At 35.4% G+C, this 16,468-nt stretch overlaps 1 protein-coding gene across 8 annotated transcripts in view; it reads right to left on the bottom strand.

Annotated features, from left to right (window-relative positions):
- FN1 (fibronectin 1) overlaps positions 1-15,859 on the bottom strand; it is an 81,935-nt gene extending 66,076 nt beyond the window's left edge. For all 8 annotated transcript variants that reach the window (XM_074298753.1, XM_074298754.1, XM_074298755.1 and 5 more), the window contains exons 1-8: positions 15,376-15,859; positions 14,217-14,345; positions 13,074-13,211; positions 11,417-11,548; positions 10,131-10,268; positions 6,610-6,768; positions 1,907-2,098; positions 623-802 (exon numbers count right to left, since the gene is read on the bottom strand). In XM_074298753.1, coding sequence (XP_074154854.1) covers positions 623-802; positions 1,907-2,098; positions 6,610-6,768; positions 10,131-10,268; positions 11,417-11,548; positions 13,074-13,211; positions 14,217-14,345; positions 15,376-15,535 — 1,228 coding nt within the window. In that variant the 5' untranslated portion in view covers positions 15,536-15,859. The remainder of the gene's footprint in view (positions 1-622; positions 803-1,906; positions 2,099-6,609; positions 6,769-10,130; positions 10,269-11,416; positions 11,549-13,073; positions 13,212-14,216; positions 14,346-15,375) is intronic.
- Positions 15,860-16,468: the final 609 nt, after the last annotated feature.

Below are 16,468 nucleotides of genomic sequence, written 5' to 3'. Positions count from 1 at the left end.
CAAAAAGGTAAGCATTGTGCTTGATTTTAGACACCACATTTTAGGTGGAAGGACTGGGTCTGCACATACCCAGTGCCTGCCTAGCACAGAGTAGATGCTCAATAAATGCTCAATGACTGTTTGATTGATCAAAATGGTAAAGGGGGCATGAGATTATGCCTTCCAAAAACCAGCTGAAAGACCTGGGGAATTTTTAGCCTGAATGAAAGGAGACTAGAACATGAGAGTCATCTTCAAGTATTTGAAAGTGTGCCATAAAAGAGGGCTTGTTCTGTTTGTGAATAATGGGTAGAAGTAGTCAAGAGGCAGATTTAGCCTTGGTGTTCCTAGCTATTAATGCTTCCTAAAAGTGGAATGGCCTAGTGGAACTGTGTTGCACATCTGCTTCCCCATCCCCAAGGATGTTTCTAATCAGAAGCTGGATGACCACTTATCAGAAATGTTCCAGAGAAGACATTTATTCATCAAAACAAGGGGATCTTTGAAGTGTTTTCCAACTCCGAGAGTCTATGAGTCTATGTAATTTAAATTTAAAATAGTACCAACTTCACTTGAAAATGAAAAACTCAGAATTTTCATATTCTCTTCTGAATTCTACTTTTGGGGGAGGGGGGATACTCACCATTCTGGTCTGTACAGAAAGAATATTTCTGGTCTTGTTCATAATTTGAAGTGGTACTACACCAAAGATGTCCATCCTGACGACCTTCAGTTGTACAAGAATAGTAAGTTCTGCCATTGTATGTGAATGGCAAGACACATGGTTCTCCATTGGAATTGCCACCATAGGTTTGAGTTACAGCTGCAAACAAAGCAAGAAAGAGTTGCATCTTACCATAAGAAAGTAACAAGAGACAACTTAGTACCCCCTCCAGTTTACAAAAGTGAGACACTGAGTTTAAGTGATCAACTACTTAATTTCATATGTAATATTTTAATAGACAATGTAGAATTTTGCTTTAGATACTGCTGCTGCCTTGCTTTGCTTCCCTTCATTAAATGTTATTTGCTTCCTAACTGTCCCTCACAAACATTTGAAGGATATGTCCTTTTTTTGGTCTGTACGAGCAGCCTGTAAAAGATTTTTAGGAGAGAGGGATGCTCTTTTTATTTGCTTTTTTCATTAAAAAACCCAAAACATATATTTGTAGGTATGCTAATAAAAAGAGAAAAATCAACATGTTGAAAATTTTAAAATAACTTATTTTAAATTTAGGAGCTACAAAAAGTATTACTCTATAGCCTTTAGATGTTAATCATAAAATACTAGGCAAACCATGACAATGAACTAAACTTCAAATGTATGACTCACAATGGATTGCCACACCACTAAACTCAGACTGATTGCTGATATGTCTCTGCTCACTGTATAAAAAAACATTGTGATGGGGGAGAGCTGGAGAGAGACATTTTGCAATGTCAAGGATGGAAAATAAGCATCCCTCCTTAAAAAGCACTAGCTTTTATCCTTAAGGTGAAAATATGCAATTTTCATGTAGATATACAATTTTTGACAACTTTCATGGTATATATTCTCATATAAAATGGTGGGAAAAACAATATACACATACTCAGGGATCTATGATCTCATTCATTCAGAACTCAATTCATTTAGAACTCATCAATGTTTCCTTGTCCTGTCTTCTGTTGTCCATAACATCCCATACTTGGGGTCCCTGGGATGCACTAGTAGAAACGACTACTCCCAATTGTGTTGGGACAATAAAAAGAATTTACATCATCAGCTATCCAAAATTAAATATTAGGAAAAAATATATAAACTATATATACATATCTATGCATATATCTTAATCATTAGCTATTATATAAAGGGAAGTCAGCTGTAATTATTGAATTCTACTTGTACAAATCCACTGTACACAGCTGTGGCCAGAGTCATGCTCACCGGTTTCCTGGCAGCTGACACCATTGCCCAGACATGTGCATAACATCTGTTTGTTTCCTTGGGTCTTGAGCCACTGCATTCCCAGAGAGTAGACCACGCCACTATCAGTGACACAATGACCATATGGAACAGGCTGGGGCTGAGGCTGAGGCTGGTACAGTGCTGTCCGAACATCTGTGACAGAGCCGGGCCCTAAAAGGAAAGTACGTGAAAATTAATATTAATAATAATAAAACTAGTATCTAACATTTACACAGCACTTTAGGGATTTGCAAAAATGCTTTACATATATTGACATTTGATTTTTAAAAAAATATTTTATTTTTAATTTATGGAATAAAACAAATATTTTCTATATTATAGTATAATAATAATAACAAAAGATTATTTTTAATAAAAATTATTGCACATAAAACTGCAAATCTATTATATATAGCTTTCTAGTCCTTTTAAATATAGAATAAGATTATCATGTAAATTTCTTATCCCCTTCTTTTTTTTCTTCCTTGAGAGAAAAGTTTAAACTATTTACTAAAGAATAATTAGTATGATACAGTGTAAAAAGTATCCTAATAAAATGGAAGCTTCTTGAGGATAGACTAAAACTATGATAGGTCACTTAGATAGACAATCCTTTCTATTGCATTTGCTCCTCTTAACTAAAGTATTCCTTGAATACTTTGATGCTAGACTCAAAGTTGCCTTCCATGAAAGGAAGGGAAGTGTGAATATATGTGTGTGTGTGTGTGTGTGTGTGTGTGTGTGTGTGTGTGTGTGTGTGTGTGTATATATATATACTCACACACAAAATAAGAATAGAAATTCTTCTTTTCTAAGAATAGAATAGAAATTCTAATTGACCTATAATCTGATGCAAAGATCTATTCAATTATATCTTTAACAAGCAATCATTTGGAATTTGCCTGAATTCTTCCAGGGACCATTAGCCCACTATATCACATGTCAACTCATTTCATTTTGAGACAACTCTTATTATTGGAAAGTTCTTCCTGTTGAGTTGAAATCTAACTTCTTGTAACTTTGATCGATTTGCTCTGTCTTATAACTTCCACCAATTTGTTTGGTTTCTACCCTCTTGAGCTAAATAGGATACGACTTATTTTTTTAAAATGTAGGTCCTTATAGATATCCGCATAACTATCATATTCTTCTTAAAATTTCAATACAAATTGCCAAGTTCTTTTAGCCAACCTTCAAATAATATTATTTAAAACTTTTTAAAGATATGACTCCAAAGTTAGAATGAAATACTTCATGCATGTGCAAAACATGATGGCATAATTCTTTCTCTTGATCTGAACACTATCTTGATCTATGAATACAGGTGAATCTAAAATTTTCACTTAGAGCAAACTTGTTATTCATAACTGAACTGGTAATCAATGAAGTTTCTTTTTCATATGAATTGCTTTTAAGCCAATCTCCCTCATTTTGTATTTAGGCAAAAATTGATATTTTAGATTGGACAACTGGACTTTCCACTGATCCCTTTTTCATTTGACCTTAAAATGTTAGATTTAGCTCAATGTTCCAGCCATTTTACAACATATTTACATGTTTCTTACCCCAAATATTAAGTAGCCCTCTTATTTATGTCCTCCACAAGACTTGTAAGCATGGGTTTTTTAAATTTTTTTTTTTTACAACTTTTTCTAAATTACTGATAAAAGTGTCTAGCAGATTGAGTCTGAGAACAGAGTGCTACTAGATACTAATGGGAACCACCTTCTAGGCTGTTACTGATGGCCCATTGCTCTTGACACTAATTCATCCATCTATGAATCCAACTGTCCACTTATCTCTTCTCTATCCTTATGTCTTCTCCATGACAAAAATCATGAGGACTCTTGCCAAAGGCTTTGATTTTCAGCAATATTGACATTTCCTTTAACAGTCTAGTCATCTTATTAGAAATTATTGAGTTCACTTAGGAATGTCTTGTTCTTAGTGAACTTATATGACTCCTAGTGATCTCTCCTTTCTTTTTGAAATGTGCACACACCATCTGTTTTAGGAATCAGTCCAAGAATATTGCTAGAAATTGAAAGCAAATTTACTTGTCTATAGTTTGTGAAATCCCCTTTTAAAAAATGTCATGTTGGGGGTAGCTGAGTGGCACAGTGAATAGAACATTGGCCCTGGAGTCACAAAAACCTGAATTCAAATTTGCCCTCAGATAATACTGCTCTGTGACCCTGGTCAAATCACTTAATCTGATTGCTTCTTAATAAATGAATACTATAATTTTAAAAAAATATATTGCCTTATTTTTTATTATTCTTTCATCTCTTCTTTTCCTTACTATTCTAAGATTATTAAAAGATTCTACAACCTTATTTGCAAGTTTATTCTCTCACTATTTCCTCATTTATCTTGCACTTCAATTCCTTTTAAAATATTTTGGTTCATTCATCTACTTTAAAGATATTTCTTATTGATAGAGGAAATGGAAGGAGGACATCGGCTTTCTCTCCTTCACTGATCTCATACAATGGTCCTGCATTATCCTTGTTTTCCTTTCGGTCTAAGGATAGTTTTAATAGCCTCTTTTAACTAATATTCTTTAATATTGTTCATTTTGATCTTTTTGATATATTAGAATTATCTTACTCCTGAATTCATCTTTCATTTTAGGTCTCCTTTTTATTTTTTTGTATACAGGTAGTATGGTAAAGTGGAAAGAGAAATGTAATTTTTTAGGCAGATTAATAATAGCACCTGCCTCCTGGGATTGTCATGGAAATTAAAAGAGATATTCTTCTGAATTTTACTTCATGTATGTCCATTCACAGGACTGACCCTAAATAAGTTCATGGGCTTAAGTCAATTTTTGATAGATTTATATCCACAACCTCCTTTCTTTATGTACCATCAATGAATGTAAGTGAATGTGAGTCAAAATAATAAAAATACTTTTTTTTCGAGCCTGATCTTACATATCAGAGACTTCTTAGAAAAGAAAGAAATCCAGTGACTATGAAAGACACAGAAATCTAAGCAAATGGAATTCATATCTTTAACTGAATGATTATTAGTGGACACATGGACAAGGTTATATTATTATGAATTTAGAGCTAGAAAGAAACTCAGAGGTCATTCAATCTCTTTCATTAATAAATGAGGAAATTAAAGTCTAGAAATGTGAAGTAACTCTAACCCACATTCTCTGACTCAATAAAATACATTTGAATTGACATATAAAGACAAAGTTTGATGCAGAAAATCAATTTGAGCAGAAAGTGGGAACTTGTGTCTTTTATGGCTATATTTCTTTGTTCCTATTTTGACAAAATAGTGACCCAATGCAGAGGTTTTCTTCCTTCTTTATCCTGGCCAAGTCGTTTAGTCGTTTAGTCCTATTTGTCTCAGTTTCCTCATCTGTAAAATTAACTGGAGAAGAAAATGGCAAACTACTCCAGTATCTTTGCCAAGAAAACCCCTAATGGATCACAGAAAATTGAACACAACTGAAAGATGACTAAATAACAACAAAATGGGGTTTTTCCAAATTTATGAAATGACTAATGTCAATAATGAAGGTAATGATTATAAATTTTTAAAGATATAATGGACAACAAAATTCAAAGGCTTTTTCATGTTGAAGAGCTAAATATCAAAAGAAGGAAACAGGCTCTCTTCTGAGACCAAGAAATTGAAAGATATCTATGTAGACATTTACTTTATTGTAAGGGAGGAGCCAAGAAAACATAATACAATAGATCAGAATCCTACTCTTATCTCTAAGAAGAGGAAAAAAACAACACTTTGAAAAGTAGAGCAATTCAGAAAAAAGATGAAAAAATAGGTTTTGTTTGCTTGTTATTTATACAAGTGAATAAATTGTTTTTGTCTACTTGTTTATAAAGATAAAAAATTGTTTTTGTTTGCTTACGAAGTGGAGTATTTATGATTGAATTCGTGTGAGAGTGAATGTTTTTCTGTTTACTTTTTTTTCTCCTGAGGCTGGGGTTAAGTGACTTGCCCAGGGTCACACAGCTAGGAAGTGTTAAGTGTCTGAGACCACATTTGAATTCGGGTCCTCCTGAATTCAAGGCAGGTTCTCTATCCACTGTGCCACCTAACTGCCCTCCTGTTTACTTTTGATTTGTGTGGGCCATGAATTGGGGAGAGAGGAAAAAACAGTTTCAAAAATTCATTATAAAGTCATTTATCATCATCATCATCATCATCATCATCATCATCATCATCATCATTATCATTAGTTTCAAAAGAGCAATGTAATATAGTAGAAAAATGGGTGAATCAGGAAGCCAGAGTTTGGATGATGCTTCAGAAACTTTGCAACTGGCCAACAGTCAAGAAGTCTTTGCTCTTCATTCATCTTAGATTTTTCATTCTAGAATAGTACAACTCTTTTAACTATCTACTCTTATAGGTATTTGAGAGGGGGTGGTTCAAGCAGGTAGTACTGTGTAAATCTTAATCATATAAATATATACAGATATTTAACTATTGCTGTTAAAAATGAAAAATTGATATTTCAAAAATAAACTTAAGCAATTAATCTGTAATCCACCTAGATGTTCCAACTAAATGTTGGAAACATAACACTAAAGAACTGTTGAGGGCAAGTAAATTCAGTGGAAAGGATAATTTTCATACATATTTTTGAAAATGGCTCTATAATTTAAGTTTTCACTCTGTTGGAAGGCATCTCTTACCTGTAGCAGTTGTTTGCAAAGATGAATGTCTTTCACATTTCCACTCTCCCCTCCCATTACCAGTGCAGATACACTGAAGCAAATTTCCACGATTGTCTTTCTTGCTCCAGGTGTCTCCAATTCGGTAGGATGTCTTGGTATCCTGATCGTTACATCTATCTGCATATGAAAAGCAAAAGAGTATTTCAATGCCCAGATCAGCCCCCAACTGGGAAATGATTAGTATTTCAATTACTATACCGGAAAACCCTACAATAGCCCAACACTGCATGACATGTTTAAACTCTGCAAGAACTCCAGCACTCAGTTTTAGCCTTCAGAAAAGACAGAATCAGTTTGGTAAGAAAGGAGAGCAGTAGGATTTGACTCTCTTCCCTTTTCAATGGCTGGAAAAAAGTTGTTGTTTTTTCCTCCGATCATGTAGTAACTTGTTATCTTTTTCAGACTGGTCTCTTTTCTAAACTCCCTTTCAGGTTTTAACTGTTCTTTACAGGCTGATTTTTCAACAAGAATCTTAGGGGAATTAGAAACAAAGAAGACAGCAGATTCTCTTTAGGCCCAAAGGAAGCAAATTCAAAAGACAGAAGTGTTTCTTTATCCCATTTTTATGTAGAAACAACAGGGGACCAACAACCTTTTAGACACCAATTGCTTTTCCCCTCCAGACAATACTTTCCAAATCCCAGAAAAGCCATCTCCATTCAGTGGTTTACAGCTAATGAGGGGGGTCAAACATTCTCCTAACTCAGGGTAAAGAAAGATAGGGATCACTATTGTATATTAGCAGCAAGTAATAAAGCAATCACTAGTCTATATGTTGGAAAGATGGAAATGATCAAAGACCTTGGCTCATAAGATATAGTTTAAATATAAGGGAGAAGAGCTTTAATTATGCTGCACAATTTCCTGGCATTGACTTCCCAAACTTTATGGAAAATTGTTAGATTAGGAAAAAATGAATTCAAGCATGTTTGATGCATAGTGTCATGTATTCAGATTAGATTCTTCTTTGGAAAAATCCCTAGAATTAAGGTAAAAGTTCAAATCAGTCAATCAGCAAGCATTTATTAAACCTCTGTCATGCATGATAAACACTGTACTGGGGCCTGAAATTCAAAGACAAAGAATAAATGATCCCCACTCTCTAGGAGAAAATATTCATCTTCCTCCCTCCATCCCCCACTTCCATTTGGAGCTACATTGTAATACTGTTGGATGAGTGGAAAGATTTGGAGTTAGAGATCTTGGTCTGAGCTATGGCTCTGATACTTTCTACCCAAGTAGAACAAGTTACTTCTCCTTTCTAAGCTTTTTTATTTGTGAAATGAGGGAATTGGATTAGATAGTTTCTAAACTCCTTCTCAACTCTTAATCTATCATTTCATGAATTCCTATAGTTCCTTGCTGGTACTTTTCTTATAGCACTTACAATATTCTCATTTTTATAATAATTTTTTTGTATATGTCTCATCTCTACTAGACTTGTCTTATTCATTTTTCATATCTCCCACATAAAATGTTAAATAAAAGCACTTAATATTTGAATCGTTTTTCTCTCTCTTGATATCCTTCTATTCCCCTTATAATTATAGAAGAGTAAAACATTAATAATGCAATTTTTTTTCTTTCTAGAACATCCCATTTACTTTTAAGCTGGAACATCACAATTAGGTATGGAAATTCTAACAACTATAATTACAAAGGATTTGTATGGTTCAAAACCATGACATAATCCAATTTCAGTCAAAAGGACTGATCAGAAGAGAGCAAATATTGTAGTCTACAATTTGCTATGGTACACATTGTGCGTCCCCAGCACCTAGGCTAAAGGTTTGTCACATGAAGGTTCACATCACTAGGTGCTCCACAAATCCTTCTTGCATTAAATTTAGAGCTTGAAGAGACCTAAGAAATCATATGATTCAACTTCCTCTTTTTACAGATGAGGAAACTGAAGAATAAAGAGCTTAAATGCTTTGCCCAAGGTTGATAAGAGTATCAAAGCCATAATTTTAACTGAAGTCTTTCCGACTTCAAATGCAATACTTTTTCTTCTGCATAATGACATAAGATGTCAAAGCTTGATTTATTGCCTTTCTTTTGCTTACATGGATCAAGAAATCAAATTAAGAAGAAAAAGCCCTCAAAAGATAACTATATCACATAAGATTAAAAACTATATATATATATAGGTTTAGAGTAGTTAACAATTTTACAAATTGCCCTGTGATCTATTTATTTTGCAAAACCTTACAGTTTTTATTAGTTCAAAGCTTTGAAAAGCCTTGAGTTCTAAGACAACATGTGATCTTTAGGGAAGGTAAATGACAAAGATTGTGGAGACCAAATTTTTTTTTACAGCTTGTTTTCAAGTCTATTAAAGGCCCCAAAGAAGAGAAGTCATATCTCACTGAAGTCAAACATTTCAAACAACTTGTTTTGACTTCCAGGTTAATTTTTTTCCAAGCAATTAAGCCAAGAGATAGAGGCCATTCAAAGTTCAAATCCCCACCAAGAAAGCTCACATTTTAGGGCTTTGCTTCTATTTGCTAAACCTTAAATCTTCCAAATTACAAAAGCAAGGAGATATCAGATAAAGTGAACCTTTTCCTTCATGAATGTTTTTGATCTGGAACCTACTTTAACATATTAAAGAGGGATGAAGATCATTGATGATTTCCAACTGAAATTATCAGGATATCTGAATAAATATTGAGGTCCCCCTTCTTTGCAGATGATCAGTTTCCATGGATTCCCTTTCAATAATGAATAATAATTCAATAATTCTTCTCTGAATACCATCTTTGTTTTGCTTGTAACATAGATATTGCAAACACCGCTAATAGACGTTTCCTACAATCAAAACCTGAAAATCTATGGAAATCTTCTAAGAATTACATGAATTGCATCTTCTCTCAAAGAAGGCAGAAGAAACCTCTTTGTTCCACTGATGACCCACTGAAAGTTTTGATTCTCAATAAAGGCTAAATGAAGGCTAGTACAGGAGTAGGAAAATGGAACACTGAGCATATGAAATGAATCTACAGAAGTCAGAAGGGTATATAGTAAGAAGGGAGAAGAAGAAGATTGGTGATATTATTTTCATTTATCTCCATTTTATTAAACTTTTGTCTAGATATTCTGGGACACTCTGTCCAGCTTCTGTTCTAAACCAAATGCTCTAAATACTCAATTATTTTTCATGTGCTTTGCTTATTCCATTCTGAAACAAGGGAGACTGTGGGTACTTTGACTGTACATAATTCTAAAAATTTACTGACCTTAAACTGCACCCAGGGAATATCTGTTTAACCTGGAAAACAACTCTATTTGTCCAGAAGTTAGTTCATCCTTCATTCTTCACTCTATTATCAGTGGGCTAGGTAAAGTAGCTCTGGATACATTCTTCTCTTAAGACTTAACCTTAAATGTCTGAACTCTGGGCCAAACATTTAAATGTCTTGAGCACTGATCAGATGTCTACCCTTAAATATTAAAGTTCAAGAAATAAACAAACATACTTCTAGAGGTACATGTGATACGTCCACTGCCTTCTCCTAAACAGGTACAATCCACCATCATCCAGCCTTGATAGGGCTTTTCCCAAGTCTCTCCAACAACATAGGAAGTCCCACCAGTGTTATCATAGCATCTTTCAGCTGTGGAACAAAAAGAAAAGAGTTATTTGGAATTGTGTAACTCCCTGTAATTTAAAGTGTAAAGGTCAGTAGAAATCTAGTAACATTTTTTTTTTAAAAGAAGAAATCCATTGCCAAAAATCAGGTCTTAGGTGCACAATAACCACCAACAAAAGAGGCTGTATACAAATTTGGAGATAGATTATTTTACTATCATATATATATATATATATATATATATATACATATATATATATATATATATATATATATAAAACAGATTTTCTGCTTTTACCCACTGGGTATTAAGATGTTTTGCCATCATTTCTAAATTAAAGAATATTATTTTCAACAGAACTTTAAGTTAAAATCAATTTATTTTTGAAAATGGCTAAAAAAATCTAAAAGAATAAATTTTACTCTTCATTGGAAAGGTCAAAGTCTCCAATTTTTATTTTAAAGATCCTCTAATTTTAAAAATTCCCTCTAATACTTGAGTAAAGGTTTCCATTTTTTTAAAGTCCCTATAAAATTTCAAGAAAAAAGTTCAGGAATGACATAGTACAACATTTTGTGTTTTAAGGATCCATTTTTATAAAGATGTATAAAAACTCAAAACCTTGCAACTTTCCAACCTTATAAATAATTTAGCCTAAGGGAGTGTTGTGAATCTGATAGAAATCTGATACCTGATAGCAGAAATATTCCTTTCTCAGGCAAATGGCTTCTTGCCACCCCCAATTCTGTCTGGATGTTTTAGGGAGAAATATCTAGAATTCTATCATTCTAAGTTAATGTGATACACTTATACTATAACTGGGAATTAGAGGCTCTAGCTGTGTTCAAATATTCTCTAACACTTACTACCTGTATGAGTCAAATTAAGTCTCCTAATTTCTCTATGTCTCAGTTTCTCTTCTATAAAATGAAGTAGTTGGATTAGATGGTCTCTGTGAATTCTTCCAATTCTATACATCTATGATCCCAATCACTATTTTATCAATTTTACCCAGCAAAATAGAGGTAAAATAACATCTGAAGTATGACTTAACTCCATTTTTTCTTCAGGATATGTCTTTGTCCTATCATCTCAGTTCAATGAAATACAATTCTTATCCATCTCTCCTTGAAAGCTGGCCCCTTTTTTCCACTTTTGAAATGTCACATACCTACAGGTTTGCAGGTCCATTCTCCTTTTCCATTCCCAAGACAAACGCACTCAAGCATGTAGCCTCCAGTCTCATGTGGGCGGCGCCAAGTATCACCTATTTTGTATGACTGGCCTCCTTCATGACATCTATCTGTTGTTTTTGTTAAAAAGGAAATTCAATTAATTGTTTGTTATCATGAGGGCAAGAAGAACAGGCATTTTTCCATTGCATTTTCCATGCATGTAAACATGTAACTTAAAAACATATCATTTTTATTTGTAAACATGTTAATTTATAGAAAGCAAAGCAGTATAGTGTCATGGAAATATCAGTGTATCTGAAGACCTAGGTTCAAATGCCATCTCCTATTTATAAGATGTAAGATCTTACTCCTAACACTTTTGAAATTGTTTCCTCAATGTAAAATGGAGATAATACAATTTCTACTTTATCTCACTGGGTTTTATGAAGAAAGTGCCTTATAAGATTATGAAAATGCTCCAGAAATGTGAGATATTAATGAAAATGTCTACAGTTTTCCAACTGTCCTTAATTCTTCTAGTCATTTCACAATGAAATGCCTACCAGGTAACCTGAATGGTTGATGAGACCCCTAATGACAAAATATATCTCAAATCTTGCCACTCTTTGAAGATCATAAAAAATCTAATTGCTAAAATAAGACTGAAGTAAAAAAGAAAAGAAAAAGATTGAGGAAGATAGGATGAATGATTCCCCTCCACACAAACAGCTGTGATATAGCTAGGTTGATCCTAAATCTAATTCTGACATAGAGAACACTACACACATATTATCTCTCCTTTCTGGAATGGGCAGAAACAATACTAGGGAGTTATTTTCATGCTTATCTCAGTCTAACAAACTTGAGAGTAGAATTACAGTTCTGAGGAAAGCATCACAAAGGCAAACTTAAGAGTATTATAGGTTCTTACTTTCCAAGAAACATTAGATTCATTGATAGAAAAAGCACTGTTTTTGGAGTCAGGGATCCTGTGTTTAAATTCTAGTTCTTAAGCTTATAGCATATGCTATGTTCTGCAAGTCATTTACTTTCTGAGGCTCGGTACCTGAACTATAAAATAAGGAAGTTAGACAATAACATTGATGGAATCTTCTATGTATAAACTGATGATTCAAAGTCAAGGAACTGTAGTAGACATGAAATATCCTTGGACAGAGAGAGACACACACACAGACAAAGACAGAGACAGGAAGAAAAGCAGACAAAAAGGGGAGGGGGAGAAATTTTTGAGAGAACTTAGGTTCTTAAATTTAGATGTTTCCAAATTGAAGTATTAAGAGAAAGACATAAGTGAATGCCTGAATATGGTGTCTCAGACTTTTAAGTTCATAAAGATAGAAATACACACACACACACACACACACACACACACACACACACACACACACACTCAATATCCAATCCACTTTGTGTTCAGAAGCCCATATCCTAGTTGAACAGTTATGTAAAAGCAGTCCAGAATGCTCATGGGAGTCCACAAAATGGATCATCCATTTTGCAAATAGTAGAAAGTTGTCTGTGATTGGAACTGAGTTCACACTTGTAGGGAAATTTGTACTTTTTTTGAATGAAAACTTTTTCAGAAGACGTTGGGTGTTAGGAAGAAAAGAAGTCATAAGAAGTGTTCCTTACTTGCAATGGTACAGCTGATTCTCCCTCGGCCAGCCCCAATGCAGGTACAATCCCAAATCATTGAATCCTTTGGGCGCTCATAAGTGTCCCCAACCCGGTAGGTGTTTCCAGTATATTTGTCAAAGCATGTTTCTTCAGCTAAAAAGAAAGATTAATTTTTATATTCCTAGAATCCTAATTCTACAAAGAATTTTCCATTCTATTAGGAGAACATGGCAGAGTGAAAGCAAGGGACAAGGTTTAAGAAGATTCAAATTCTCCCTTTGGTTCAGACAGTGCATCTAAGGCTTTAGATCTCAAGCTTTTATTTTTTTAAACTACTTGATTTTCATTGTAAAAAGTAGGTGCCATATAAGGTATTGTGCTTTTGACATACTCCATGCTAGCAGGGAGGAGGTTTGAGATATACATCAAACTGAGTGCTATACATAAGTCTACAGTTTATTGATGTCTATTCTACCTCTTCCCTCACTGGCAATCAAACTTATTATTTGATCTTATTCCATGATAATCCCAATAATGCTTCTTTTTGGTGAGTTTTGACATTCTTAAAGAGAAAAAATATTAACGATTACAAAGAGGAAAAGTTTGTTTTAAGAGATTGGAGGTCAGAGTTAAAGCTATAATTGACAGTTTTTGAAATATAGGGGTGTATAATTCTCCTAATATGGTTTCTGGTCTACAAAAATTACTTCTCTGCAGTTTAAACATTTAAGACTTTAAGTTGCAGAAAAGATGTCATCCTGCATGGGTAAGGGAGTTTCCTCAGTTGGGAGGTCCCAAAGAATTCACAGGTCCAGGCCTTTTCCCTTACATTTTTAAAGTCTCCTATCTCTTCTCAGTGATAACTATTTTATCCTGTGGGCAAATAATAAATATATTTTTCATCAAGATATATCATAGAAGACTTAGGAAGCAATTTATTCTATTTTTTTTAAAAAGTAAAAATTACTTTTGATACTATCACGCCTAAGACAGAGATGAGTGTACAAAGAGAAGAAATATTTTCAGATGTTAAAGTTATAGATTATAACACTAAATAAACTCGGAATTAAGAAAAGTCCCCTAGAATTTAAATTTGTAATTTCTGTCGAGTAGCTCTCTCCATTTAACAAAAAGAGAATAACCATCTCTCTCACTTACGTTCAGGTTTGCTCTCACAGTTAAAACCTCTGCTGCCTCCATAGCAGGTACAAACCAGTGCATTGCCCAGATAAATTCGTTCCCATTGTTGATTGATCTGATAGTGTTTTCCATTGTCATAACAGCCAGCTGCAAAGAATTCATAGGAAAAAATGCATTATCTATTACTGACTTTTCATTTCATGTCTGGAAAGGGAAACTTTTCTGCTCAACTCAATTGACAATAATGAAATAAAGAAACTAAATAGAACGAATAAGAAACTAAATTAACAATGATGAGACGTGAATAGAAGTGAGCCTTCAGAGCACCAGGAAAGCTGGAGAGAGAAAAAACTAGCACCTCATCCAAAAGCAATGAGTTTAAAAAGTTGTCTAACAATCATTATTTAGGGAGGCGGGATGGCATTTGGTTGCTACTGACTAAAGTTATTTAGTGAATGATTTCCAATTGGTTAGAAGTGAAAATGTCTCTGAAAAACAGACAGTTGGACTAACAGACTAAAAAGAAAGAGTTCCCTTAAGCCATATTGACATTGTGGAGATAAAGGGAGCAATGATTAATGATAGAAACATGTCCTACTCAGCACGTTTTAGTGGTTTCCAAACATTGAAAAACTTCGCCCTCAAAGCTGGAAAAGAATTCCATTTTCCTTACACGGTGAAGTATCTCCAGAGGCTGAAGGCAATTTGAACCAAATGCCCAAGTTTCAGAGTTGGCTCTGTAGCAGTAGCAGATTTTGCAGGCATTCCCTCCCCACCTCTTCCATCTATCCTCCTTTTATCTTGACAACTTTTCACCAATTAAAAGTAGGGAAAGAGGAAAAGGCAAAGTGTCCATAAGAGCCACCCAAATCCTGAACGTTCATTCTGAGAAAAAGCCAATTGCTCAGATTCAGCCATAGAAGACCTAACTAGATGGAAAGGAATCCAAGCTATAGGAACGATGGGCTTTCCAGTGAAATACACTCCCCCAGCCCTCGTACACCCATTCCCAGGAGTAGAGCAGCAGCAAGCCCCGAATGTCCCAGAAATGTCTTTATGCCTACGCCGGGGTCTCTTAAGAAATCCATTAACAGACCCAGAAAAGTTTCTTCCAGCAAACTTTGGGCGGACCTGTCCCATCCTGGGAGAAAGTCTTTTCTCTGAGTAAGTTACTCACTTTTGCTTTGGGCGACAGCCACAGGGGACGGAGGCTGAATCATTTGCTGAGTTTGCCTCCGGCTTTTCTTCGACTTTGCCTCTTGCACTGATGTTCCCACACATAGTGCAAGTAGCAGTAGCAGCAGCAGCCGCCGTCCCGGGACTGGGTCCCTGTGCATCTTGCAAAGCGGGAGTGAGAAAGACCCTTACGGAGACTGCACTCCCACCCTAAGTTTCTGGTTTACTTTGCAACCCGCAGAAGAACAAGTTGCATGGAGCACTGGCTTGCCCTGGACTTCTCCGAGAAGATAGGGAACCAAGGGGTGGGGAAGGGGAGGGAAAAGGGACTGGGGAGAAAAAAAGAGGTTGGGGCTGCTGCAGGTCCCGCTGTTCTCCAATGCAGTGCGCCCTCCTCAAACCTCTTGAACCCTGCAGCCCGCTCCAGCGGCACAGCCAGAGTGCGCTGGGGTTTATATGGGACCCTCTACTCCGACCCCCGCGAGGCCACTGGAGAGTCGGGGTAGGTGGGACCCGCCCGATTCCCTAGCCGGGGCCAGCGCCTCTCCGATTGGTCCAGGGGCTCATGACGTCACGGAGGGAAGGCTCTGCCGGGCCGCTAACAAAAGAGATGCTGATCGCGGGCCAGGCTGTGGGGAAGAGAACTTTTTTGTTTCCTTTAAGAGTCGCCAAACTTTTTTCCTCTCCCCTTCCCGCCCTGCTTCCCCCGCCTTCTATGGTGGGGAGCAGGAGAAAAGTAGTAAAGTAAATGGTGCGAGTTGTGTAAAGTAAGGGTGTTCCAATTTTTTCTCCTCTCCTCTTCTCTTCTCTTCTCTTCTCTTCTCTTCTCTTCTCTTCTCTTCTCTTCTCTTCTCTTCTCTTCTCTTCTCTTCTCTTCTCTTCTCTTCTCTTCTCTTCTCTTCTCTTCTTTCCCCCCCTGTCTCTCCTCTTCTCTTTTTTCTCTTCTTTCTTTTCTTTCTTTCTCTTCTTTCTTTCTTTCTTTCTTTCTTTCTTTCTTTCTTTCTTTCTTTCTTTCTTTCTTTCTTTCTTTCTTACTTTCTTTCTTTCTTTCTTTCTTTCTTTCTTTCTTTCTTTCTTTCTTTCTTTCTTTCTTT

This window comes from Sminthopsis crassicaudata, chromosome 3 (assembly GCF_048593235.1).
Source record: "Sminthopsis crassicaudata isolate SCR6 chromosome 3, ASM4859323v1, whole genome shotgun sequence".
Lineage (NCBI taxonomy): Eukaryota > Metazoa > Chordata > Mammalia > Dasyuromorphia > Dasyuridae > Sminthopsis > Sminthopsis crassicaudata.
Note: the sequence above shows the minus strand (reverse complement) of the source record. Positions and strands in the feature narration are given on the sequence as shown.